Source organism: Lissotriton helveticus, chromosome 5_1 (genome assembly GCF_964261635.1).
Source record: "Lissotriton helveticus chromosome 5_1, aLisHel1.1, whole genome shotgun sequence".
NCBI lineage: Eukaryota > Metazoa > Chordata > Amphibia > Caudata > Salamandridae > Lissotriton > Lissotriton helveticus.
The window spans coordinates 2,038,642,648-2,038,668,375 of record NC_136065.1 but is presented as its reverse complement, the minus strand read 5'-3'; the positions used below and the strand labels follow the sequence as shown (position 1 = coordinate 2,038,668,375).

General features: G+C 47.5%; 1 protein-coding gene across 1 annotated transcript in view; it reads right to left on the bottom strand.

Moving 5' to 3' along the window:
* Nucleotides 1-25,728, bottom strand: part of EGFL8 (EGF like domain multiple 8) — a 123,253-nt gene that overhangs the window by 5,023 nt on the left and 92,502 nt on the right. Inside the window, exons 3-8 of the mRNA XM_078645849.1 lie at nt 23,757-23,876; nt 21,499-21,611; nt 18,107-18,202; nt 17,576-17,740; nt 10,632-10,708; nt 5,141-5,303 (exon numbers count right to left, since the gene is read on the bottom strand). Coding sequence (XP_078501975.1) covers nt 5,141-5,303; nt 10,632-10,708; nt 17,576-17,740; nt 18,107-18,202; nt 21,499-21,611; nt 23,757-23,876 — 734 coding nt within the window. The remainder of the gene's footprint in view (nt 1-5,140; nt 5,304-10,631; nt 10,709-17,575; nt 17,741-18,106; nt 18,203-21,498; nt 21,612-23,756; nt 23,877-25,728) is intronic.

Genomic DNA, 25,728 nt, shown 5'->3' with positions numbered 1-25,728 from the left:
CTCACTACCACCCCTCACTCTCTCTTCTTCACTCCCTCATCTCCTTGCCCTCACCTCACTCTCTCTTCTTCACTCCCTCATCTCTTTGCACTCTCCTCACTCTCTCTTCCTCACCCCCTCATCTCTTTGCCCTCTCCTCACTCTCTCTTCTTCACCCCTCCTCTCTCTGCCTCTCCTTCCTCTCTCCTCTTCACTCCCTCCTCTCTCTGCCCTCACCTCACTCTCTCTTCTTCACTCCCTCATCTCTTTGCACTCACATCACCCTCCCTTCTTCACTCCTTCCTCTCTTTGCCCTCACCTCAATCTCTCCTCTTCACTCCCTCATCTCTCTGCCCTCACCTCACTCTCTCTTCTTCACTCCCTCCTCTCTCTGCCTCTCCTTCCTCTCTCCTCTTCACTCCCTCCTCTCTCTGCCCTCACCTCACTCTCCCTTCTTCACTCCTTCCTCTCTTTGCCCTCACCTCAATCTCTCCTCTTCACTCCCTCATCTCTCTGCCCTCACCTCACTCTCTCTTCTTCACTCCCTCCTCACTCTGCCTCTCCTTCCTCTCTCTTCTTCACTCCCTCATCTCTCTGCCCTCACATCACCCTCTCTTCTTCACTCCTTCCTCTCTTTGCCCTCACCTCAATCTCTCCTCTTCACTCCCTCATCATCTGCCCTCACCTCACTCTCTCTTCTTCACTCCCTCCTCTCTCTGCCTCTCCGCCCTCTCTCCTCTTCACTCCCTCATCTCTCTGCCCTCACATCAGCCTCTTTTCTTCACTCCCTCCTCTCTCTGCCTCTCCGCCCTCTCTCCTCTTCACTCCCTCATCTCTCTGCCCTCACATCAGCCTCTTTTCTTCACTCCCTCCTCTCTCTGCCTCTCCGCCCTCTCTCCTCTTCACTCCCTCATCTCTCTGCCCTCACATCACCCTCTCTTCTTCACTCCTTCCTCTCTTTGCCCTCACCTCAATCTCTCCTCTTCACTCCTTTATCTCTTTGCCCTCTCCTCACTCTCTCTTCTTCACTCCCTCATCTCTCTGCCTCTCCTCACTCTCTCTTCTTTACTTCCTCCTCTCTCTCTCTCTCTGCCTCTCCTCACTCTTTCTTCTTTACTTCCTCCTCTCTCTCTCTCTCTGCCTCTCCTCACTCTCTCCCCTTCACTCCTTCATCTCTTTGCCCTCTCCCGACTCTCTCTTCTTCACTCCCTCATCTCTCTGCCGCTCCTCACTCTCTCTTCTTTACTTCCTCCTCTCTCTCTCTCTCTGCCTCTCCTCACTCTCTCTTCTTCACTCCCTCAACTCTCTGCCGCTCCTCACTCTCTCTTCTTCACTCCATCTGTTCTCTGCCTCTCCTCACTCTCTCTTCTTCACTCCCTCCTCTATCTGCCTCTCTTCACTCTCTCTTCTTCACTCTCTCCTCTCACTACCTCTCCTCCTCTCTCCTCTTCACTCCCTCCTCTCTCTGCCCTCACCTCACTCTCTCTTCTTCACTCCCCCATCTCTTGGCACTCATATCACCCTCTCTTCTTCACTCCTACCTCTCTTTGTCCTCAACTCAATCTCTCCTCTTCACTCCCTCATCTCTCTGCCCTCACATCACCCTCTCATCTTCACTCCTTCCTCTCTTTGCCCTCTCCTCACTCTCTCTTATTCACTACCTCCTCTCTCTGCCTCGGCTCACTCTCTCTTCTTTACTCCTTTCTCTCTCTCTCTCTGCCTCTCCTCACTCTCTCCTCTTCACTCCCTCATCTCTTTGCACTCTCCTCACTCTTTCTTCTTCACTCCCTCCTCTCTCTGCCTCTCCTCACTCTCTCCTCTTCACTCCCTCATCTCTTTGCACTCTCCTCACTCTTTCTTCTTCACTCCCTCCTCTCTCTGCCTCTCCTCACTCTCTCGTCTTCACTCCCTCATCTCTTTGCCTCCACTAGCTCTCTCTTCTCCACTCCCTCTTGTCTCTCTGCCTTTCCTCACTCCCTCTTCTTCACTCCCTCATCTCTTTGCCCTCACCTCACTTTCTTCTTCACTCTTTCATCTCGTTGCCTTTCCTCTCTCTTCTTCACTCTCTCCTCTCACTACAACTCCTCACTCTCTCTTCTTCACTTCCTCCGTTCTCTGCCTCTCCGCACTCTCTTTTCTTCACTCCCTTATCTCTTGGCCCATCTAAATAAACATCTTGCTGTCTTTGTGGAGAGTTCGGGCTGCCTGGATTTCTCCCAGCATGGGTTTAGGAGGGAACATAGCACCGAGTCTGCCCTCACCCTGGTGCTCGATTCCATCCGTACGAGCGTGGATGGGGGTCGGACCTCCCTCCTGATCCTTCTGGACCTCACGGCTGCCTTCGATACCCTTTCTCCCCGTGTTCTAACATCTCGATTGGGTGAGATTTAGGTCCGGGGGGCACCCCTGGGGCTCCTTTCCTCTTTTCTCGATCATAGAGAGCAGAGGGTAATGCTGGGAAAATTTCTATCTCCATCCCTGTCTGTGCAATGTGGGGTCCCTCAGGGGTCGGCGCTCAGTCCCACCCTTTTTAACATCTATGTGACCCCCCTTGCCAGACTTATTAGATCTTTTGGGATGGAGGTAGTTTCCTATGAGGACGACACCCAGATCCTCGTGTCTCTCTCCCAGTCAACCGAGCTGACAGCCTCCAATTTTAGATCTTGTATGGAGGCTGTCAGCCAGTGGATGATATACAATTCACTGAAATTAAATGGGGAGAAGACCGAGGTGATGGTGTTTGGCGGAAAGGAAGAGATCTGGTCTATGGAGTGGTGGCCTGACTCATTGGGTGCCTGCCCTAAACCTACATCCTTAGCTAAAAATCTTGGGGTCATGATCGATCCCATCCTTGGTATGTACCAGCAGGTCAATAGGACTGTATCTACCTGTTGGGGTATCATCCACATACTAAGGAAAATCAGGCACTACCTTTCCTTGCAGGCTAGAAGGCAACTTGCTGTCGCCCTTCTGGGCTCCCGCTTGGACTACTGCAATGCGCTGTATGCCGGACTGAATAAGAGTCAGCTGCAGCGCTTGCAGGTAGTCCAGAATGCGGCAGCCAGATTTGTCCTTGATCTACCCTGTCGTTCCTCGGCCACGCTGGCCAGGAAGCAGCCTTACTGGCTTCCGATCAAGGAGCGGATAGTCTTTAAATCCATGTGTATGGTCTACAAGGCTCTGGCGAAAAGTAGCCCCACGGGTATTGGATCTATCCTGTCTCATTACAACCCTGGTAGGAACCTCCGCTCCTCAAATCAACTTCTTCTCTGTGTCCCACGTATTCGGAAAACCAGATGGGGTGGTAGGGCTTTCTCCCATCTGGCTCCTAAATGGTGGAATGATCTTCCGATAGAATTAAGGTCCCTCCCCTCCCTACAGACTTTTAGATCTGCCCTTAAAACACGTCTCTTTGTACAAGCATATGAGTAGTTGTGCCCTGCATTTTGATCTTTTTCTCAGGCGCCTTGATACCTTCGGGTTTAGTCTGCGCGGTATAAGATGCAAAATAAATAAATAAATTAATTTGCCCTCACCTCACTCTCTCTTCTTCACTCCCTCATCTCTTTGCCCTCTCCTCACTCTCTCTTCTTCACTCCTTTATCTCTCTGCCCTCTACTCACTCTCCCCTCTTCACTCCTTCATCTCTTTGCCTTTTCCTCTCTCTTCTTCACCCCCTCCTCTCTCTGCCTCTCCTTCCTCTCTCCTCTTCACTCCCTCCTCTCTCTGCCCTCACCTCACTCTCTCTTCTTCACTCCCTCATCTCTTTGCACTCACATCACCCTTCCTTCTTCACTCCTTCCTCTCTTTGCCCTCACCTCAATCTCTCCTCTTCACTCCCTCATCTCTCTGCCCTCACCTCACTCTCTCTTCTTCACTCCCTCCTCACTCTGCCTCTCCTCCCTCTCTCCTCTTCACTCCCTCATCTCTCTGCCCTCACATCACTCTCTCTTCTTCACTCCCTCCTCTCTCTGCCTCTCCTTCCTCTCTCCTCTTCACTCCCTCATCTCTCTGCCCTCACCTCACTCTCTCTTCTTCACTCCCTCCTCTCTCTGCCTCTCCTCCCTCTCTCCTCTTCACTCCCTCATCTCTCTGCCCTCACCTCACTCTCTCTTCTTCACTCCCTCCTCTCTCTGCCTCTCCTCCCTCTCTCCTCTTCACTCCCTCATCTCTCTGCCCTCACCTCACCCTCTCTTCTTCACTCCCTCCTCTCTCTGCCTCTCCTCACTCTCTCTTCTTCACTCCCTCCTCTCTCTGCCTCTCCTTCCTCTCTCCTCTTCACTCCCTCATCTCTCTGCCCTCACCTTACTCTCTCTTCTTCACTCCCTCCTCTCTCTGCCTCTCCTCACTCTCTCTTCTTCACTCCCTCCTCTCTCTGCCTCTCCTTCCTCTCTCCTCTTCACTCCCTCATCTCTCTGCCCTCACCTTACTCTCTCTTCTTCACTCCCTCCTCTCTCTGCCTCTCCTCCCTCTCTCCTCTTCACTCCCTCCTCTCTCTGCCTCTCCTCCCTCTCTCCTCTTCACTCCCTCATCTCTCTGCCCTCACCTCACTCTCTCTTCTTCACTCCCTCCTCTCTCTGCCTCTCCTCCCTCTCTCTTCTTCACTCCCTCCTCTCACTCCCTCTCCTCACCCTCTCTTCTTCACTCCCTCCTCTCACTCCCTCTCCTCACCCTCTCTTCTTCACTCCCTCCTCTCACTCCCTCTCCCCACTCTCTCTTCCTCACCCCCTCATCTCTTTGCCCTCTACTCCCCATCTTCTTCACTCCCTCATCTCTTTGCCATCACTTACATATCTCTTCTTCACTCCCTTCTCTCTCTGCCTCTCCTCGCTCTCTCTTCTTCACTCCCTCCTCTCACTCCCTCTCCTCACCCTCTCTTCTTCACTCCCTCCGTGCTCTGCCTTTCCTCACTCTCTCTTTGTCACTCCCTCCTCTCTTTGCCTCTCTTCACTCTCTCTTCTTTACTCCCTTCTCCAAATTCTCTCTTCTTTACTTCCTCCTCTCGCTGCCTCTGCTCATTCTCTCTTCCTCACTGCCTCATCTTTGTCCTCCCCCCTTCTGTCCTCTTCACACCCCTCCTCCCCTGCTGCATGTTGAAGGCCCAGTGGGTTCTTTCCTCTCCCCCTGACCCAGCAGCAGTGGCAGTGCCCCCCATACTCACAGGTGCCCATCTTCTCCTCCATGAACATGAGCTGGTCGCTGAGGGACTCCACCTGGTCCAGCTGCTGCAGCCGCGCCCACAGCTCCACCACGTGCTCCGCCTTCAGGTCCTCCAGCTTCATGGGCACCAGCTTCTGGAAGGTGCTGACCGTCCACTCGATCCTCTGCAGAAGGAAAGGCAGGAAGCCATCAAGAGGCAGAGAAGGGTCAGAGGGGAGAGGTCAAGAGAGTTGTTAAGGGGTCAACCTGAGGGGGGAGTAAGTAGGTGACCCGGGTACATCATGGGGGTGTTAGCAGGTCACCAAGGGTCACCATGATGACGTTGCCCCGGGTCATCATGAAGGATCACCACGAGCAGTCATAGGGTGGTCACCCTTAGGGTGTGGAGATGTCATTAGGGCCACAATGAGAGGCATCTACAACTCATAAATGGTAAGTATGATACGCATAAGTAGGTCAGCTGGTGTCACTAGAGAGGCCTCAGCAGGTCACCAAAAGTCTCAGTGAGCAGCATCCAGCGTTCTTCAAGTGGTAAAGAGGATACCGGGCCTCAGCATGAAACTGACCTCCCTCTGTCTGCATCTGTGGCTTCCCTGGTATGCCTCACTAGTCCCTTATGAATTCTGTAATACTGATAGCGCTGGCGCACATGTAGCGCCAACAGTATCTCAAGAGGGCATTCCCTCATTTTCATGGAGTCTTGGCCTCAATCAAATGAGGGAATCTCTTTGCCTTTGCACCCATGCCATACAGGCGCTGGTGCAGAGGCAAACATGTCCTAAGGAGGCACACTGACATTGAGCCACAAAAAGGTGGCGCACTGTCAGTTCATCCCCTGATGGCAGCCCTCTCAAGGAGTCTAAGGGGTACCCATGGCCCACTCGACATCCTCTTCAAAGCCAATGCATAGTGATATATGCAGTGGCTTTGAAGCAGAAACTCTATATTTAACTTGAATGTGCTGCCCCCGAGGGGAGCAAAAGTTTTCAGCTGTTCTAAGGGCAGCGCATTCAACATAATTGGGCAGACTTTCCCTGTTTGTGGCCCGCGCACCTTTTTGAAGCCCACACACCTGTTTGAAGGTGTGCTGTGGCACAAACAGAGAAGCTGCTCTCCTATCATAATATGGGCCCTGTAGTATTGATGGATGGTCTTCTGGACTCCATTTTGAATTTGAATCAGTCTGCAAGCGACCAGGTACCAGCAGCGAAACAAACTGCGGGTGGATGCAGTTTTCGGATCTGTGGCAGGCAGACCTACAGGAGCATGTGCCGGTCAGTGGCCTACAGCTACTGCTTTCCATACTGAAAACCTTGTGTAGAGGGCAGTGCATGGTCTAAACCCTGATCTAAAATGGCACCATCTGCTTCTAATCCGGAAGCTTGACCCTGAGCAGCCCTGAGTCACCAAACCGTATGACACCTGTGCATCACCGCTCAATGGCAGCCTGTGAGGGATGGTGTACGGGCACCTACTGTTGAGGAGGAGGGCACATTCAAAGTTAGTCTGCACCTAAGAGCTTCACCGGCAGGACAGAGTTGAGTACATTTATATAGAGCAAGTCTATCGGTGTTGTTGAAATCAGAGCCGATTGTGCTGGCAGGGTGGAGAGTTAAACAAAGAGGTGGCATTTAAAGCCACGCTTGAACTATAGAAAAGAAGATTCTAGCTGTAGGTCCAATGGGAAGGAGTGCCATAGATAGCTCCTAGACTGAAGAGCTTGCAACCACCAATGGTGGTCCAGCGTAAGACCCCGGGTCCCAGTGTGCACTTGTTACTCGATCACTACCTTCTGTTGGGTAAAGGGAACAGCCCTTTAACCGCAGTCATTCTAGAGTTTACTATCAACTCCACCACTAGGTGAAAAAAATAATGTATGATCTTCTCAGGAGAGGAATATGTTGATGATAATAGACTTAACTTGTGATTTCATCCTTAAGTTGGAATCTATCTTGAAGGCAATAAGTATGGGCCTTTAACCAACACAAGTAATGATGTGTTTCACAAGTGTAGCCATTGGAGGTCTTATTCTGTGGAATGTCAGCTACTTTGAAGCACCCAGGACCAGATTGTCGGTCTTCTTACAAATAAGTTGTAAAAGATACTCGCTTGACTATGAGGAAGGACCTTTTTTGCTCAAGCGTCTCCTCTGACCCATCTAGATCTACCAGGTTCTGGGTAGCACCTCTTTCAAAACCTCCAGAAAAGAGAGATCTTAGTCTAGGCTCATCAAGAGGGACAGTATTGACTTTAGTACCTGTACCGGGAAAGATGTCTGCCTTAAAAGCTGTGTCGATGGATCTGCGAACTCTAAAACCTGTCCAAAGAGCACGGCCTACTCCAGAACGTGATACAGTAACACTCCCCACTGCACAACCTGTAGCTACAGTATTGTTCCTTTCACAACCTGTATTATGGCTAATACTCACCAATAGAACCTTACCAAGATGCACAGTGCTGACCAGAGCATCCACCGAGGCTACTCTTTAAAAGATGCACTAGGGAAACTGGTCCTTCCAGAGCCTGCACAAGTCCTGCTTAAACTGTCACTCTGTGGAATCTTCTCCAGGAATTGTCGCTTCTATAAACCTGCTTCAACTATGGGAGAGGATGTGGCCTAACGGCTAGGGCAGTCGACCTCAAATCTGGGGAACTGGGTTCTAGTCTCAGCAATGACGCTCAACATGCTATGATTCTGGGCAAATCACTTAATCTTCCCATGCCTAACAAAAATGAATGTGTCTTTGCCTATAGCAAATGGCGCTCATTTAAAGTGCTCTGATGCTTTCGGGTCAAGTTTGCGCTATGTAAAACTCAGAAAAAAAATGATGGTTCTCATTTTGATCCCATCTACTTTAGAAACTGTTAAAGAAGCTGCTGCAGGAATGCGTAGTACTAAAGAACACGCGGCAAGGAATATCTAGTGTAGGGGACGGTTCCTGCTCTAGGACCTTCAGTATGGAAGAGCCTGCTCTTGATTGTATCTTAAGGATAAACACACTCTGGCGCCTGCTGGTTTCAGAACAGCTCTGCCCCTATACCTACCCTGTGCAAAATCCGTATCCTTTAGACTGCACTAGTGCCTTGCTCAAGGGATGATTTATTCTATAACCTACTTAAGGAACCGCGTAATCGAGAACACTTTCCATGGAATGTTTGCTGTTAAACTAAAGCCACAGCAGCCTGCAGCAGGACCTGCTCAATGAATGGATTGCTCTAGATCCTTCTCTATGGACAGTACCCTACAGCCTGTTACAGTATCAGTCTCTGTTCTAGAACCTTCCCCAAAGTCAAGGAGTTTTTTTGCTCTAAAACCCACTAAATGGGCAGTTTATTCTACAGAACTAGTAATGTCTCTATCTCAATCTCACAAAGAGGCAGCTGCCAATTTCGCCTCCTGTCTACAGGAGCTGGCAGTCTGGATGTCAAATAACTGTCTAAAATTGAATGGCAGTAAGACGGAAGTCCTGATTGTAGGGAAGGCTCCCTCAATATGGTCATCGAGGTGGTGGCCGCAGACTCTAGGCTCTACTCCCACCCCCAGAAACCAGGTTAAGAACTTGGGGATGTGGCTGGATTTTTATTTTTCATTTGATCATCACACTAGGACGGTGGCCGGAAAATGTTTTGGAATAATGAAAGGCATTCGGAAGATCCTGGATGGGCTCCCCGTAGCCGCCAGGAAAACTCCAGTCCATGCGTTGGTAACCTCCTGCCTGGACTATGCGAACGCTATATACCTAGGAGCCGGCGGTAAGAGTATTCAGAGATTACAATGCATCCAGAATGCGGCAGTATGCCTTGCTCTGATGCTCCCCAGGAGAGCCTCTTCCAAGAATGCCCTTACTGCCCTGCACTGGCTCCCGGTGAGGGAAAGAATCCTCCTTAAGGCCCTATGTGTCAGTCAGCGTTATCCTGCAGGGTAAGAGACCTAGGGCCATATGTATCAAGCCTTTAGCGATTCGTTAAGGCCGAAATTCTGCGAATTTCGGCCTTAGCGAATCGCAAACGGCCTTTTTTCCGATTTTGAAAGGTATGAAAAATTAGCAAAATAAGGAATCGCAAAAAATTGCGATTCCTTATTTTTCTTAAGCATTTAAGGAATCGCAATTTTGCGATTCCTTAAATGCTATGTATGAAGCTTTTCAAAATTGCGAATTCAGGTTTAGAAATCGCAAATTACCACCAATTTGTAGTTGGTGGTAATTTGCGATTTCTTGTAAATATGCACAATTGTGCATTTGTGAGGGTGGCAGATGACGCACATACATGCCCATTGGGCATGTATGTGCGCCATATGCACACACATGTAATTTTCAGGGGTGCAGCAGGGTGTCCTTGAGACACCCCTGCATCCTTGAAATAATTCTCAAATTGCAATTAGCAAATTGCGAATTCGCAAATTGAGAATTATTTCACAGTCATTTCTATGGGCCTCCTGGCCCATAGAAATGAATGGGAAATTATTCCTTATTTGCGAATTCGCAAATTGCGAATTCGCAAATAAGGAATAATTGGAAATTGCTAAAAAATTGCGATTTTCTACATACATACCATTTTGCGATTTCTAAATAGCGATTCCTTAAAAATCGCTATTTAGAAATCGCAATTGGTGATGATGATACATATGGCCCCTAGCTACTTACATGGTCTAATGTCACCTTACACTCCAACTAGGGCCCTGCCGTCCCTGGGGACGGGGCAGGTTAAAATTCCAGTAATCACAAGAGCAAGATTGGGTGGTAGGTCTTTTCGCTATCTAGCTGCTAAGCACTGTAACACCCTCCCCCAAGCTCTCCGGACAGAACTATCAGAAAAATCCTTCCGTAAAAAACTAAAAACGTGGCTCTTTCAGATATAAGAAAAAAATCTAAAAGATGTAGAAAAAAGTCTTTGATATATATACAAAAAAAGAAATAAACTTTTGAAAATATAAATAAAGAAAGTGTTATTGTTATATCATGAAGGACATAGAAAATGATATGAACCATGTCACAACTTACAAAGTATATAAGCCATGAGGGAATTTATTTTTGTTGTCTTTCAGATATAGATCCAGCACCACACTGTGATTTGCTGCTACAAAGTGGTCCGAGTAGCCTGCAGCGCGGGGACACACTAGCTAGTGTTCCCTGGCGCTTTACAAGCTCATTTATTATTATTATTATTATTATTATTATTATTATCATTATAACCTGCTCAGTTTATGCTGCAGAACCGACTTCATGGACAGTATTGTCGAGACGCCTCTCCAAGGACAGTTTTTCTTATGGAACTCTTTCACATGAAAGCATGTTCTTGCACTTGTTCCAATGACAGACACTGATTTAAAACCTCCTCTGGTGATTTTCTGTTCTAGAATCTGACATAACTGCAAGCCCTCAAATTGAGCTCGCTGCAAATCCTATATGCTCTAGAACATATTATATTAGCAGTGCTTGTTCTAGACCCAATTCAAGGGCAGTTTCCGAACGTCCCAATCTGGCACTCACCTCCTCCAGGGTCTTCACTTTGCTCCTCAGCTCCTGCACCTCGTTTGTGAGTCGTTCAGAGGTTGCGTCCCAGGGCTCTGAGAGAAAACAAAGAGGAGGTTAGAGGGGTGTAATGTGAGGCTTCCAGGTAGAGGGTTCCAGATCAGGCACTTCTGGGCTGAGCAGATGCAGAGGGAGCAGCAGTATAGCCTACAATGAACTCTTTGAGTGCACTCACTCCCACACAGGGGTGCCAGACTGTAAGCTAATGGGTACAGTTGGAGCGGGTGAACATATGTATGAGGAGGACGTGGGTATGGATGGTAAACTCATGAGTATTCAGTGTTGGTAGAGAGGATGAGGATATATCACAAACTTGTACTCAAAGGTTTGGGACCTGGAAGCATAAGAAATTGTTCATGGAGGTTGGCAAGATTAGCAGTCAAATTGCAGGATTATGAGTGTAGGGTGGAGTATGTGCCGGGATGGAAGAATGAGGTGGCTGACTGTTTCTCTAGATTGCCTGACAAAGCTGCGGAACAGTTTGAGTTCGCTGAGAAAGAAGTGGTGGCCAGTGTAGATGATGCCACAGAAGGCTTAGGAAGATCAGTCTCTAAGGAGGACTGCATCTGGCCAAAGGGCAGGATGATACCCTACAAAGTGTTGTAAAATTGGTGAAAGGAATGGTCAGGAGAGAGAGTACCTTTCCAGACATAGTAAAACCAATCCTCAAGATGGTGGATGAACTATTGCTTCACGATGATCGGTTGCTAATGAAAGGGGAACGATGTATGCCACCTTCTGCAGTCAGACCTAGGTTAGTCAGTCTATCACATGAGGGACACCTTAGTCAGACCTTAAATATCAAGAGCATTTGAGAAAAGTTTTGGTGGCCACTCATGGACAGTCATGTGAAAGAGTGGGTAGAGAAGTGTGAAATTTGCACAGATTCTGAGAAGAGGTTGAGAGTGGGTATATTTTATTTTATTTTATTTTAATTTCTTCTATAGCGCTGGAATCAATCCCGTAAGGGTATCTCCGCGCTGAGCCAGCTATAGAATTCTCAGTCAGTGCATCTAGGGGAATTAAGTGGACAGGAATGCTTCTTGATAAAGAAGGGTTTTTAATGTTTTCCTAAAAGATAAGTAGTTAGTAGTGGATCTAACATCAGGGGGCAATTTGTTCCATAAGGCAGGTCCAACCGAGGAGAAGGCGCGGTCTCCTTGTCTGGATTTCTTTGTGGCCGGAGGTTTTAAAAGGGCTTGGTTGCTTGAACGAAGGGACCTGCTGGGCTGATATAGCACCAGGGATTGAGACAGGTATTTAGGACCTACACCATAGATACATCTATGGACCGTGCAGCAGATCTTAAAATCGATGCGCTGTCGTATAGGGAGCCAATGAAGTTCCCTCAGTAAGGGTTTAGAGGGGGTCCTAGCTGGTGCGCCCATGACCAGTCTTGCTGCCGTGTTCTGGACCACCTGCAAACGACCTACTGCATCAGCATTCGCTAGTGTCAGCAGGCCGTTGCAGTAGTCCAGACGACTGGTCACTAGTGCCTGCACAAGTGTCTTTCTGTAGGTGGCAGGGAGATACGGAAAGACACGTCTAAGTAGGCCAATAGTGTAAAAGCACAATCCTGCGATGTAATTGGTGTGCTCCTTCAGGGTTAGCTTTTGGTCCAACTTCACCCCAAGATTCTTTACATGATGTTTAGATGTAGGTGCAGGGCCAAGATCTATTGGCCACCAGTCAGGGGACCAGAGGATACTTGCTTTACCAAAGAGCATGACCTCAGTTTTTGTGACATTGCATTGGAGGCAGTTCGTCGCCATCCAACGTGACACCGCCCTCATACCCTCAGCAAAGTTCTCTTTGACTTTAGAGTCAAGGGAATTAAAAGGGTAGAGGAGCTGGGTGTCGTCAGCGTAGGAAATCGGTGTGAACCCATACTTCCGCACAATCTCAGCAAGGGGGGCCACATATACATTGAACAATGTAGGGCTAAGACATGAGCCCTGTGGCACCCCCTTCGTGAGCCCTCTAGAGGTGGAACAGAAGGGGCCCAGGCTGACAGATTGTGATCTCCCGGAAAGGAAACTCTCCAACCATGATAGTGCTGAGCCTCCGATTCCTACTCCTTGCAAACGGCTGAGAAGGATGTTATGAGCCACGGTATCGAAGGCTGCAGACAGGTCCAACAGCACTAGAATCATGGAGCCACCTCTATCCTGTGACATTTTGATCTGATCCGTCACAGAAAGAAGGGCTGATTCAGTGCTGTGGTTGGGCCTGAACCCAGATTGTGATTGGTCCAGGCCCCCTGTCGCTTCGATAAAGCTGGAAAGAGTGGTGTTTACATGCTTCTCTGCCAGTTTGCTGATGTAAGGAAGGAGAGAAATCGGACGGAGGTTGGAGAGTTCAGACCAGGGCAAGGTGGAATTTTTTCGTATGGGATTCACCACCGCTTCCTTCCAGGCTGATGGGAGCAAGCCCTCAGCATAGGAGAGATTAAGTAGTTTCTGGATGGGAGGTCCTACTATGTCAATAAGAGGGGAAATGAATTTGGCAGGTAGCAAGTCAGTGGGGGAGCCAGTCTTTACTTGGTTAATAAGTATGGTCAGGCCCTCAAAAGTTATTTCTGGGATTGCCTGAAGAGTCGTTACAGGGGTCAACATAGGGGACATTTCAGGGACCTTGTTTCCCAAAGGATCTGAGACTGCCGTGATTTTTTTGTATATCCCTTCTATTTTGTCCTCAAAAAACTGAGATATATCGTCGCACAAGACCTGGGTGAAAGTGTCTGGGCTCTCACACACCTCAGGATTAGTGAAGGTCTGAATGATTTTAAAAAGCTCTCTTGTAGAGTTGCCTGCCTCTTCAATTTGGGTTGTAAGGCCTACTTTCCTGGCCCTTTTTATATTTTTATAGCATGCAATTATATATGCAATTTGGAAGAGAAACAGCATGGGTCAGAAGCTACTGAGGTGTAGGAGAAGTTGTATTTAGACTTAATTAGTTCTTTCTCACTCCTTACCGAACAAGATAAAGTCACTGTTGTGCTTCTTGATGCAAAATAAAAAAGGGTGGAGTGGTGTTTATGAAGTGTGTTACTATTAGTTCAACCATTGATATCCTAGGTGAAGTGTTTAGAAGATACCCTCTCTTACTTCTAAGGAGATGACATTTTTTGGGACACCCTTGGTATAAGGCATTCATGTTCATCATTGGTACACTCCCGAAGGGAATGGACTAATTGAGAGGGTCAATACATTGGTGACGGGTATGTTGCAACTAGCATGTGGTGCTGAGTTGTCAGTGAAGGATGCTAATAAATACATGGTCCGGGCCTATTGCACTACAGTGAATACAGGTACAGGAAAGACCCCATTTGAGATGATATGGGGTAGGTAGCCAGATACCAAATTGGCTCCGGCCTGGATGTGTGATGGAGTCTATCTGAACAAAGGGGGGTGGGGGAGTGCTCAAAAGGAAACTTACTCAAAATATTTCATTGATGTAGGTGATTGGGTCATGGTAAGAGTAGGCAAAGGACTGTCCAAGTTTCAGGGGCTTTACAGGGTCAAGACTGTTGGTGCAATTGGGCCAAGTTGGATAATGGGAAAACATGGAATCTCAGGAGAGTTGCTTTTTACCAAAGACAGGGTAGGGTGAAAATGAAGACAGGTGTTGCTAAAGGTCCATGCTCTCCTTGGTTACTAATGAATGACAATTTATTTACAAACCATCAAGAAGAGGGCAGTTATCAGAAAACAACTGGAATTCTTGGAAGTCGAGTTGGTTCAATAGAGAGACTACAAGGTGGAAGAGAGATGAGGACTAATAACCCCCAGGTTATTTGGGAGACTATGTTTGTATTTAGGGGGTGTGATGGAGGTTGCCTTTAAGGAGTGTGCTCTGTTGGGTTTGCTGTAATTGATTTGTGTTGTGTTCTGTATTCTGTATTCACCTGCCAGGAACTCTATGTCTTCTTTGTATGTCCATAAGGCCACAATGAAAAGTTTTGACAGACAGAATAAACGCCGACGCACACATCAGCAAAGAACTCTTCACCATCGTCAAGAGTTCGCCAGGCCCAACAGCGAGACGGCAGACGGCCCACCCTCCCAAGACCTATGCAACAAACTCAGTACCTTATTCCACCAGAAGATCAGGCAGATATACGATGGCTTCAATGCCCAAGATCCAGCCACCACACCCACCACCACTGCATGCAACCATGTCGCACCCCAACAGATCATGCTCAACTGGAGTCTGCTCAACACAGACGACACACTCAAGACCATGAAGAGCATCCACTCTGGAGCCCCATTGGATCCCTGCCCATACCACAGTTTCCACAGAGCAGCCGCCTCCATCACCCTCCACCTTCGTTGCACCATCAACTGCTCCATCAAAACTGCCACCTACACAGAGGACTGAAAACCCACTGATATCAACATCGATAACTTCAGATCCATCTCCCTCTTCCCCTTCCCAGCCAAGGTCATCGAGAAGGCCATCAACGCCCAACTCTCCAAAATCATCGAAGAGAACCATGTCCTGGACACCTCCCAATTGGTCTTCCAAAGCAACTACACCATGTAGACAGCACTCCTCACCGCCACCAATGACATCAGCTCCCTCCTTGACTGGGGAGAAACTGCAGCCCCCGTCCTACTGGACCGCTCGGCTACTTTCGACACAGTCTCCCACCGCACCCTAATCATGAGACATGGATTGGATCCACTCCTTCATGACCAGCCAAATACAGCAAGTCAGACTACCCCTGTTCCTCTCAGAACCTACAGAGATCAGCTGCAGATTGCCCAAGGTCTCCTCTCTGAGCCCCACCCTCTTCAACATCTACACAGCCCCCCTTACGGACTCAACATTGCCTCCTACACCACGACACCCAGCTGATCATCTCCCTCACTAACGAACCTATAACCGCCAGAACCAACTTTCACAACGGAATGAAGGCAGACGCCACCTGGATGCAAGACAGTTGCCTAAAGCTCAACATGGACAAAAAAGAAGTACTCATCCTGGGACCCACCCCCTCAGCCTGTGATGACTCCTGGTGGCCCGCTGCACCAGGAACCCCTCCCGCTCCTACAGACCACACATGTAACCTTGGCATCAGACTGGACTCCTCTCTCTTAATGAAATGCCAAATCAACGCAGTATCATCATGTTTCCACATGCTCCGCCTGCTTCGAAAGACGTTCAGATGGCTCCCCACCGAATCATGAAGGACTGTCACCCACACACTCATCACCAGTAGACTGGACTACAACAATGCACTCTATGCCTGCGTCGCCCAGAAACAGCTCAGGAAACTACAGAACATCTAAAATATCACAGACAGACTGGTCCTCGCTAAATTTCCCAACACAACCACATGAAACAACACCTCCAACAACTCCATAGACTCCCTATCAACAAGAGAATCACATTCAAGCTCCTCACACATACCTACAAAGCTCTCCACAATGCAGGACCAGAACTTCTGAACCACCGCCTTGCCTTCCACACACCCACCTGAAATCTCCACTCCCACACAAATCACCCTGGCCCTCATCGCACGGATCCACAAGACCAGAAACGGAGGAGGATCCTTCTCCGACCTCACTGACAAGACCTGGAACACCGTTCCCCTACACCTCAGGCAATCCGCTTCGTTGACACAGTTCAGGAAGGACCTGAAGACCTGACTCTTCAACTGAACCTTCTCACCCAGACAGATCAGCAGCCCCCACCTACTCCCTCAGCACCTTGAGACCCTTAAGCCATGCTATACAAACCACTGATTGATTAATTGATTGATGCATCTAGTGTTGTATTTGTTGGTATGGGTTTTTCTTGGTCTTATAAGTTTTTCCCAGGTGAGGGAAATGTGTTATAATTTACTTAGGTAGCTGTTGGTTCCTTTATCACATGCTCACATACAACGGATACAGAACGCAGCCGCTAGAATATTGTCAGGCACTCCAAAGTTTGAGCCAATTTCTAGGGTTAGGCGCCAACTACATTGGCTGCCCATAAAAAGTAGAACTAAATTTAAGGCGCTATGCATTGCTTATAAAGCAGTTCATGGTACAGGGCCTGAATACCTGAGAAAAGCTTTTCGAGCTTATGCGCCCAGCAGAGCTCTACGCTCTGCAGCCGCCAACCATCTGACCGTTCCCAGAACAAAGAAAGTTAACTGGGGTGACAGAAGATTTGAAGCGGCAACAGCTAAACTTTGGAACCTTCTCCCCCTACAAATTAAGTCTAGCCCAACACCATTATCCTTTAGGAAACAAGTAAAAACCTGGTTATTTGAGCAATAGGAGCCTCATGCTATCTTTCAGTCCATAGAGCTGAGACACCCTCGGGTATTTGTGCGCTCTATAAATTGCTAACATAACATAACATTCTATGGTGACACATATAAGTGCCATTATTTGAATCAGGCAGTTCAGTTGTTAGCTGTGCCTGGCATGACTGCAGTATGCGGTTTGATCTCTGATACAATAAACTCCTTTCAAGACGATCCAGTGTGAGAGCTCTACATTTGATCACCACACTGAATACGCTTTCATCTTTAGTTTTTGCAGGGAATATATGTATATATAGATACCAATGACCACTTACCCTGAGCTTACACCACATATATACAAGTATACACGAGAGCTTACACTATACACACACATATATAATCTGAGTTTTACCACACACACACACACACACACTCACACACACTCTTCAGCTTACAACACACACACCCCTCAGCTTACACCACACACACACTCTTCAGCTTACAACACAGAGACCCTCAGCTTACACCGCGCACATATACAGGCTTAGCTTACACTATACACACACACCCTCAGTTTACACCACATACTTACACGCCCTCAGCTTACACTACACACACCCTCAACTTACACCACACACATATATATACACCCTGAGCTTACCTGAAGCAGGCAGCAGTGGGGGAAATGTTGTGGTAGGCAGTTTATCACAGGACTTGCCATCTGATCCAAGTGAGAAGCCGGGTTGGCACTCACACTTGTAGCTGCCTACCGTATTCACACAGCGATGAGCGCAGAACGGCACACGTGCCCGGCACTCGTCCACATCTGGAAGAGCAGAATAGAGACCCTCAGAAACACACACAGAGTGAGAGGGTGGAGATGAGAGAGGGAGAGAAGGAAAGAGAGAGAAGGAGAGACAGTGCGAGAGGCAGTGACGAGGAATAGACAGCTGGGGATCTTTGCCCTGGAGACCACACTCTTGAGGGCCCTGTGCTCATGATTCAAAGTTAATTTCAATAGTGAATAATAAAAACACAAACAGCCCTGGTCTGCCAATGCATGCTGAGGCAGCTGGGTGGCCCAGAAAGAGCCTGGTGCATTGGGGATGGGTAGTAGAGGAATATTAGGTGGCAGAATAGAAAAATGGGATGATTGCAAATTTTGTTCTTAATATTGTGGTGTTCTACTCACCAACATGGCAGTACTTCCCTCCCCAGCCTGGGCGGCACTCGCACACGTTGGGTCTGGCACAGAGTCCTCCATTTTGGCATGGTTTGCGGCACACCGCTGCATGAAAAAAACAACAGACAAGCACACATTACATTGCTTCCCCAAACAATGCGGAGAGGGAGACATTTGTTAAAGTTAGGACAGGAAGAATGAAGTGCAAGGCAGATGTTTCAAGAAATGCTTGTGGGCATTGCATTGTGAGAGAGAGAAATGACTCAGGAAATGGAGGTAAATTTGGGATAGAGAGGGATCTATTCCCATTTGCTCAACCCTCCCCTTTAGGCTCCTTCCCACATCAGGTGGGGGGGGCACAGGAGGGTGCAGGCATGGGCATGCACTACTACAAAGCTGCTCGTCAACTGTGTCCCTGGGAGAGACAAGGGCAGCTCCATACTTTCACTTTTATTTAATTTTGTGATTTTTATCTTGCGTGGGCTTGGCCCAGGGGCATCAGAGCGCTTTATAAAAGAACTGTTACAAAACAATCACATCAAGAATACATTAGGGAGGCAACATCCTGGACAGGTGGTGCATGGGTACCTTTGAGATGTCACATCAGGCAAATTAAAGTGTACATTGGAGAGCAAGTTGTAATCAGAAGGAATTTATCCCAAGGGTCTTTCGAAGAGAAGAGATTTAAGATCTATTTTGAAGTTAGCATGGCACATGCTCAAGTGGAGGGTCGAAGAGGGGGAGTTATAAGTTCTTGTAGTGCTTCTGAAAAATGATTGATTCATGAACCACTCTCGATTGAAGATGGGAGGCTCAAGGAGAAGTCATTGTGTGTGTGTGTTTTTTTACCCCACTTTGGCACCCAAACTTTTTAGTTTCTCAGTTAGGTACATGGGCGAAGATGAGTCCTGGGCTTTGTGAGTGGTGTGGGCAGTTTAAATCGGGCTCTCGACTGGCTATCGCCTCCATAAGAAAACACCGGAGGGTTAGCAGGATAGGAGTGATGAAGCCAAATTTCTTGTGACTGATCACAAAGTGATCTGCAAGATGCAGAATTACTCTGAGTGGACCAAGGTGATCTTTGTCTGAAATGGTGTTATATCACATGACTGACTCTGCTCCAGCCCCAATGTTCTTTCTGAGGCACAGGAGTATAGTGAGATCACCCGATTTTCCAACATCCCTTCTGCCTCAGCTTCTCTTAACCTTTCATGTTGTTTGTTGTTAGACCTGACAACCTTGGTAGGATCTTCCCTCAACTTTTTTGCCTGCCTCCCTCCATTTTCTGTACCTATTTTTTGCTGGCTGTAGGACTCTGCTCACTTTACTGCTGCAAATCAGTGCTAATGGCCTGTAACTTAAATGCTACTAGTATGCCCGCTGCACTGATTGTATCACCCACGTAAGTAGCCCCCTAACCACATCTCTGGCGAGCAGCCGCGGTCGGTAGTAGGAGTTCCTGCAGGGCGGTGACCTGGGGAGGGGTAGGGGCAGGGTGGGGGGTAGTAATGTATGGATTACGGAGTTTAACAGGTAGGTAAACATATAAATAAATAAAACGAATTTTGTTGGGTGCACTGCATCACCAAATGCGATGCAGTGCGCGCAACGAAATTCGTTTTATTTATTTATATGTTTACTTACCTGTTAAACTCCGTAATCCATACATACTACCCCCCACCCTGCCCCTCCCACTCCCCACGTCACCGCCCTGCAGGAACTCCTACTACCGACGAGGCCTACTTTCCTCCTAGACTAGCATTGGGAATTCCCTTACGTATTTCTAAGTGGTTATTCCTGACCCCAGGGGAGTATCTGTGTCATGTTTGATATGGGTGGATTAGTAGTAATAAATGAGCTTTACTGGTAAGGTTGGATTTAACACTACTAGTGCAGAAAGGCCACTTTCAGACAGTGGGCATTTTTCTGCTCTTAACTTTGCTCTATGTGACCTTCAGTCTGACTCTAATACCCATTTAGATGGGATGACAGATCTAATTCGTGCAATATTCACCGACAACCATAAACCCAGGAAGGCCAGGGGTGGCTGAACACCCCTCTGCATTCCAAAGGCCAGCCTGCGCAGACAGGAGGAAAGGGGGTTCACTTCAGGACATGAAGGAGTAATGACCCCACACAAATGGATAGGGATCCTCTTAGAAAAGGTGGAAGACTGGACTGGCTTACAAGGGGTGCCCGTGCACTTCAAAACCACTCTTTGAAGTTTCCCCTATATAAAAGGCACATTTAGGTGTAAGTACTGGGTATCTGACCCTCACAAATCAGACACTTCTGGATCTTGTGCGGAACCTCTGTCAGTGTACTGCGGTGCCCAATGGACTCAGCTGGACTGCTTTTCTAGACAAACTACTTTTCTGGAAGGACTGCTTTTCTGGAAGGACCGCTTTCCTGCTTGTTGCCCTGCTACTGCTGCTCCCTGACTCTGCTGGAAGGAGAGCTGGACTCTGCCTTCCCTCTAAGTGATCTTCAAGGGCTTTTTAGCTTGGCTCCTGTTTCTGAAGTCTCAGGGACACGAAAGACTCCTGCTCTTCTGCTGGTGCTGCTGGACTCTGCCTTCTGGAAGTCCTATCCTTTCCTGAGGTGCCCCATCCAAGTTCTGGGCTTCAGAAGAGGATTCTGCAGCTGAGTTTCTGCCAAATCGTGAAGCAATGCAAAGCCTGTCCACACAGCTGACAGCTCTCCGAACCGACGCCGGATGACGTAAAGCCTCACCGCACAGCCTCTTGGAGCCGAAGCCAGACAGCACAAATCCTCGCTGTGCAGACTGTGTCCCAGGATCCAAGGTACTGTGTTCAGCTGGACCAAGTGGGTCCCTATAGCCGGCCTGGGCTCCATCGCGGTCATCCTGAAATTTGGATATGCACCAGTCCCACGCGACCTGAAGTAACCTTTTTAGCATTACCTGCTTCTAAGCACTTCATTGCATTATTTCTACAAAATTCAATATCTAGACTTCTACTTGATGGATTTTTGGTTGCTTTAGTCTCTATTTTTACAAACTGTTGTGTGGAGTCTTTTTGTGGTATATTTACTGTGTTGTTGTATCAGTTATTGCACATTCCCTTCTAAGATAAACCTCCCTGCTCTTTGCCAAGCTACCAGAGGGTGAGTACCAGATAATTTAGGATTGTGTTGTGACTTAACATGACTAGGATTTTGGTCGCTCCTTGGACATGGTGCATACCTCTGCCAACTAGAGACCCGATTTCTAACATTTGTCATACCTCTTCTCTTGTCCTTTTAAGACTTCCTGTCACCACCACCTCTTCTAGCCCCTAGTGTCTCCTGCTCTCCCTACCCAACCCCAACTCATCTCGCCCTCTTCGTACTTCAACCCTCCATCTCATCTTCAGTGCCCTCCAGCCCTCGTGAGAACCCACCTTCATCACAGGTGGTGGAGCTGGGGTGCTTTTTCTGCCACCCCGGGCAGCACATGTAGGTGGTCTGCAGCACTTCCTTCTTCACCTGGCGGAAAGAAACTTTGTAGGTTGTCCTGAAAACAAGAAATGATGACTGTTGAGTGGCCCTCAATAGAAAGGCTTGGTTTGGGCAAAAGAAATAATAACGCGTTCACCCCACAACAACTTTCACAGCACATAAAGACAATGGCTGCTCCACCTGTCTGGCTCCCATATCAAATCGATTAATTCTTGACTCTCTTTCAGCCTTGGGGGTTACAAATGGGCTATTTTAGAACTATAATTACCATCTGTAGAGATTGGGGTCCCCAACGGGCAACGACCTCCAAAAATAAACCCCTCCCCACTTTCCTTTAAAAAATAAAATAAAAATTATTTTCATTTTACCTGGTACAATACATTAAGTTTCAACCAAAGAATATCAGCTCCCCCACTTTCCTGTGTTTATTCTCCAGTCCTGCACTGTTTCCCAGTCAAAGACCAAAGGCACTATTCAATATAGGTGTCCTAGAATAAGTGTGACTAGCAGTGGTGGGTGTGATGGGAGTAGAGGTGGTGGGAGTGGAGAAGAGTCATTGAGAAGACAAGAATAGTCTCCAGAAAAGCTTGAAAATGGCACCCAGGATACTTGTAATATTCCGGTGGTGGCCATTTTGAAAGACCTAAATGTAGGACATTCAGCACGAAGGAAATAAGAACAGGTCCTACTATTGTCTCCATCATGCAATCGGAATGCTCTAAAACACATTTATTAAAAAAACATACATAACAATATTTAGGGCCATTTTTCCAAAACAGACGATTGCATCTTACATTAAGTTACAAACTCTAAATCCAAGTCACTTTGCCGTCTCAACTAGGCTTTATTATAATTGCTAACACTTTTAGGCCCACAAAACAAGGTTTACTGAAGCATGGGGTACTACACAAATTCCCAATACATTCATTCATTCATTCTTTGATTGTATGCATGGAGTAATACATTAGATCAGGTTACACTGTAGGTGTACTGAAGTTTCATGCAGCCCCCTCTCTGAGTGTGGGCATAACTCACATGATTCCATGTAGCGTAATCACACAGAATTACCCAAAAAGTCTGCGAGATTACACGGTATTACGCGAGAAGAGTAATCCTGCATTTAGCCCTATTTTACAAACACAAAAATGTCCTGTCGCAAGGATGCATTTTGCACTAAGAAATAGCACTAAATGCAACAGAACTTGAATAGCGAGCAGCCACTCGCGCTCCCTATATGTGCACTTGAGGTATGATTCCTCCCAAGTTACTCCCAGCATTCAGCAATATTTTCTTAGCTCAAAATGCACCTTTGTGTCCAAAATGGATGCAGGGATGCATTTTGTGCTAAGAAATAGCGCTAAATGCATCAGAAAATAAATAGCGAGCACAAGCAGCTGCTCACGCTTGCTAAATGTGCTCTTGCAGTAGGATATTTCCCCCAAATTACTCTTAACTACTTAAGCCGGCGTAATTGTGTTATTATCGGTAATTCCGTGTCAAAGAGTAAAGCGGAGTTAATGAAATTACTTCGATTACTCTGCTGTAATTGAAATTCCAGCCAGGCCAACCCCTCTCTTTGGGTCGTATTTCCAAGGGCTTTATCTCCGCTTTTTTGGCATACAAATCCAAAAAAGCGGAGATAAAACCAGCGCCCCATTTACAAGAGGGTGCTAACATGCATAATCGCATGTTAGCACCCTTTTTCCCAACGCCTCCCTTTGCATCTCCAATAAGATGCAAAGTGGGCGTTACTGGGCGTACCCCGGATGGACTACCATGCAAATATCGCTGATGTTTACATCGCGATATTTACAAGGAAAGCCACATGAGTTTAGCACACGTTAGGTTCAAAATCTAACGTCTGCTAAAATCCTGACTTAGCCATCCCTAACATAGGGGGTTGATTATGCTGATACGACCCTGTGGGTCGTATCAGCAAGGTTATCACCCTTTTTCAGGGAACATCGCTGAAAACCTCGCTATCTCAGGAATTTTTATCGCCCTGGAGAAACGTGTTGTTAATTACGCTCTACCAGGGCGATAAATTCCAGAGATAGTCTGCGATAATATTATTATCGCTAAGTACGGCCAGCGATAATTATCGCTGGCTGTTGACAATATGCCCCTTCATTCTTCAGGGCCTCAGCAGCGCCCCTGGATCCCTTCCCTGGCTCCCTCCAGTGCCCGAGCCTCACTTTACCTGTACAGGCTGCAGATCCGGTGCCCTTTGCAGGTGGTGATGTAGGGGTGGTACACCGGCTGAATGAAGGATTCATTGTAGAAGAGAGGCACTTTATGTGTCTGCTTTGAGCATACTCCTCTGTGGGAACAAAGAACAATACAGAAGGCGCAGTTACTCACACAAGGCACAATCAACCAGACAGCAACAACATGTTTTGGTACAGAATGCGACTGCAAGACAGGACTGCAGCAGGGCAATGCAGATGGCTCTCAGAGGAGCCCAGTGATGGTCTAAGCGGAGCATGACCTCCACTGCACTGCAGTCATCCCTACAAGACTTCTAGCAGGTACTGTGTCAGGAAGGCTTGCTGTCTCACTTCTAAAAGATGCTGTCCAAAGGCACTGCCTCTCAAAGTGACAAAACTTATATTCCATTCATCAAGCAACTGTACAACTAAGGCTTCTGCATCAAGATTTAGGTCCCTCCTAGCATCTGTTAGGACAAGTAAACAGGCGTAGTACTGAAAAAGCTATGTTTATTTCAAGTGCTCAAAATCCAGAATTCCACTGGCTTGTAAAATGAAAATAATGAATTTATGAAATGATAGAAAATGATGGGCAGAGTCTCTGAAGGTATTCCAAATGGTCCTGATTTCAATAATGAATATATGCAGGAAAAATCATCGGTTAACTATAAATTAAATTTAGTTGTGGCTGTAAAGGCTGTAAGATCCCCCACCTTTTTTGGGAGACAGACGCGGTTACGGCCAGAGGGGCTACTCTGCTACTGTGGCATTTCTCCGTTAGGCTTCAAGATGGTGGTTGCTCTTAGTGGTGAGGTTCCGTGGCTTTCGGGACCGGACTCCATTTTGTTTGCGTTGTTCGTAGACGCCATTTTTGTGTTGCCCTCACGTAGGCCTAGGTGGTAAACGAACGAACGAAGTTGCATCGGCCTCATTGTTCATGAAAGCATTAACAGGCCTTTTTCGACTTATGAGTGAACTGCAAAGATGCTGACCCCGTCACCTGAAACTGACCCTTTGCGAAGCCAGTTTTCTCTAGTTGATCGTTGTCTGAAATTCCCAATCAATGTTCAGGATATCGTTAACTTTTAGTTGCCTTACACATATCTTATCCTACTCAACATCTGAATTATTTCTTTCCTTACGACTTTTCATTACATGGGTAGTGCTTTCAATTATGGGTTTGTCCGGCTTGTGGTAATCGAATTTGGGACAGTCCTAATAATTAACTTGTGGGTTGGTACGATGTAAAGTGAGCTTTTTGGAATGTAATAATGTGTGTGAAACTGTGTTCTATTGGTCAGAATTTGCCGCAATGGGTGTGCATTTGTAATTAATCGAAAACAGCATAAAAAGTGATGTCTTGCGCTACGAAAGTTGAGCAGTTTCCTGAGTTGTACACCGTGTTGTATTGCTGGGATTACTGTTACTAGCTGCAGCTAATAAATTTGATCTCTGACGCCACCTAGAAGTGTTCTGTGTCTCTGTATTCCAAAACAGGAGAACTCGAAGACTTTGGGTGTGTCCCTGGCACCGCTGGGTTCTAAGAAAACCCGGTTCTTCAGTGGATAGCTGCTATGACCCTCGGATGGCTGCTATAACCCTCGATGGCATTTCCCCGTTAGGCTGCAGGATGGTCATTGCTCTTAGTGGATAGCTGCTATGAACCTCGGATGGCTGCTATGACCCTCGGATGGTAATTCCCCGTTAGGCTGCAGGATGGTGGTTGCTCTTAGTGGATAACTGCTATGACCCTCGGATGGCTGCTATGACCCTCGGATGGCATTTCCCCGTTAGGCTGCAGGATGGTAGTTGCTCTTAGTGGATAATGCTATGACCCTCGGATGGCTGCTATGAGCCTCGTATGGCATTTACCCGTTAGGCTGCAGGATGGTGGTTGCTCTTAGTGGATAGCTGCTATGACCCTCGGATAGCTGCTATGACTCTCGGATGGCTGCTATGACCCTC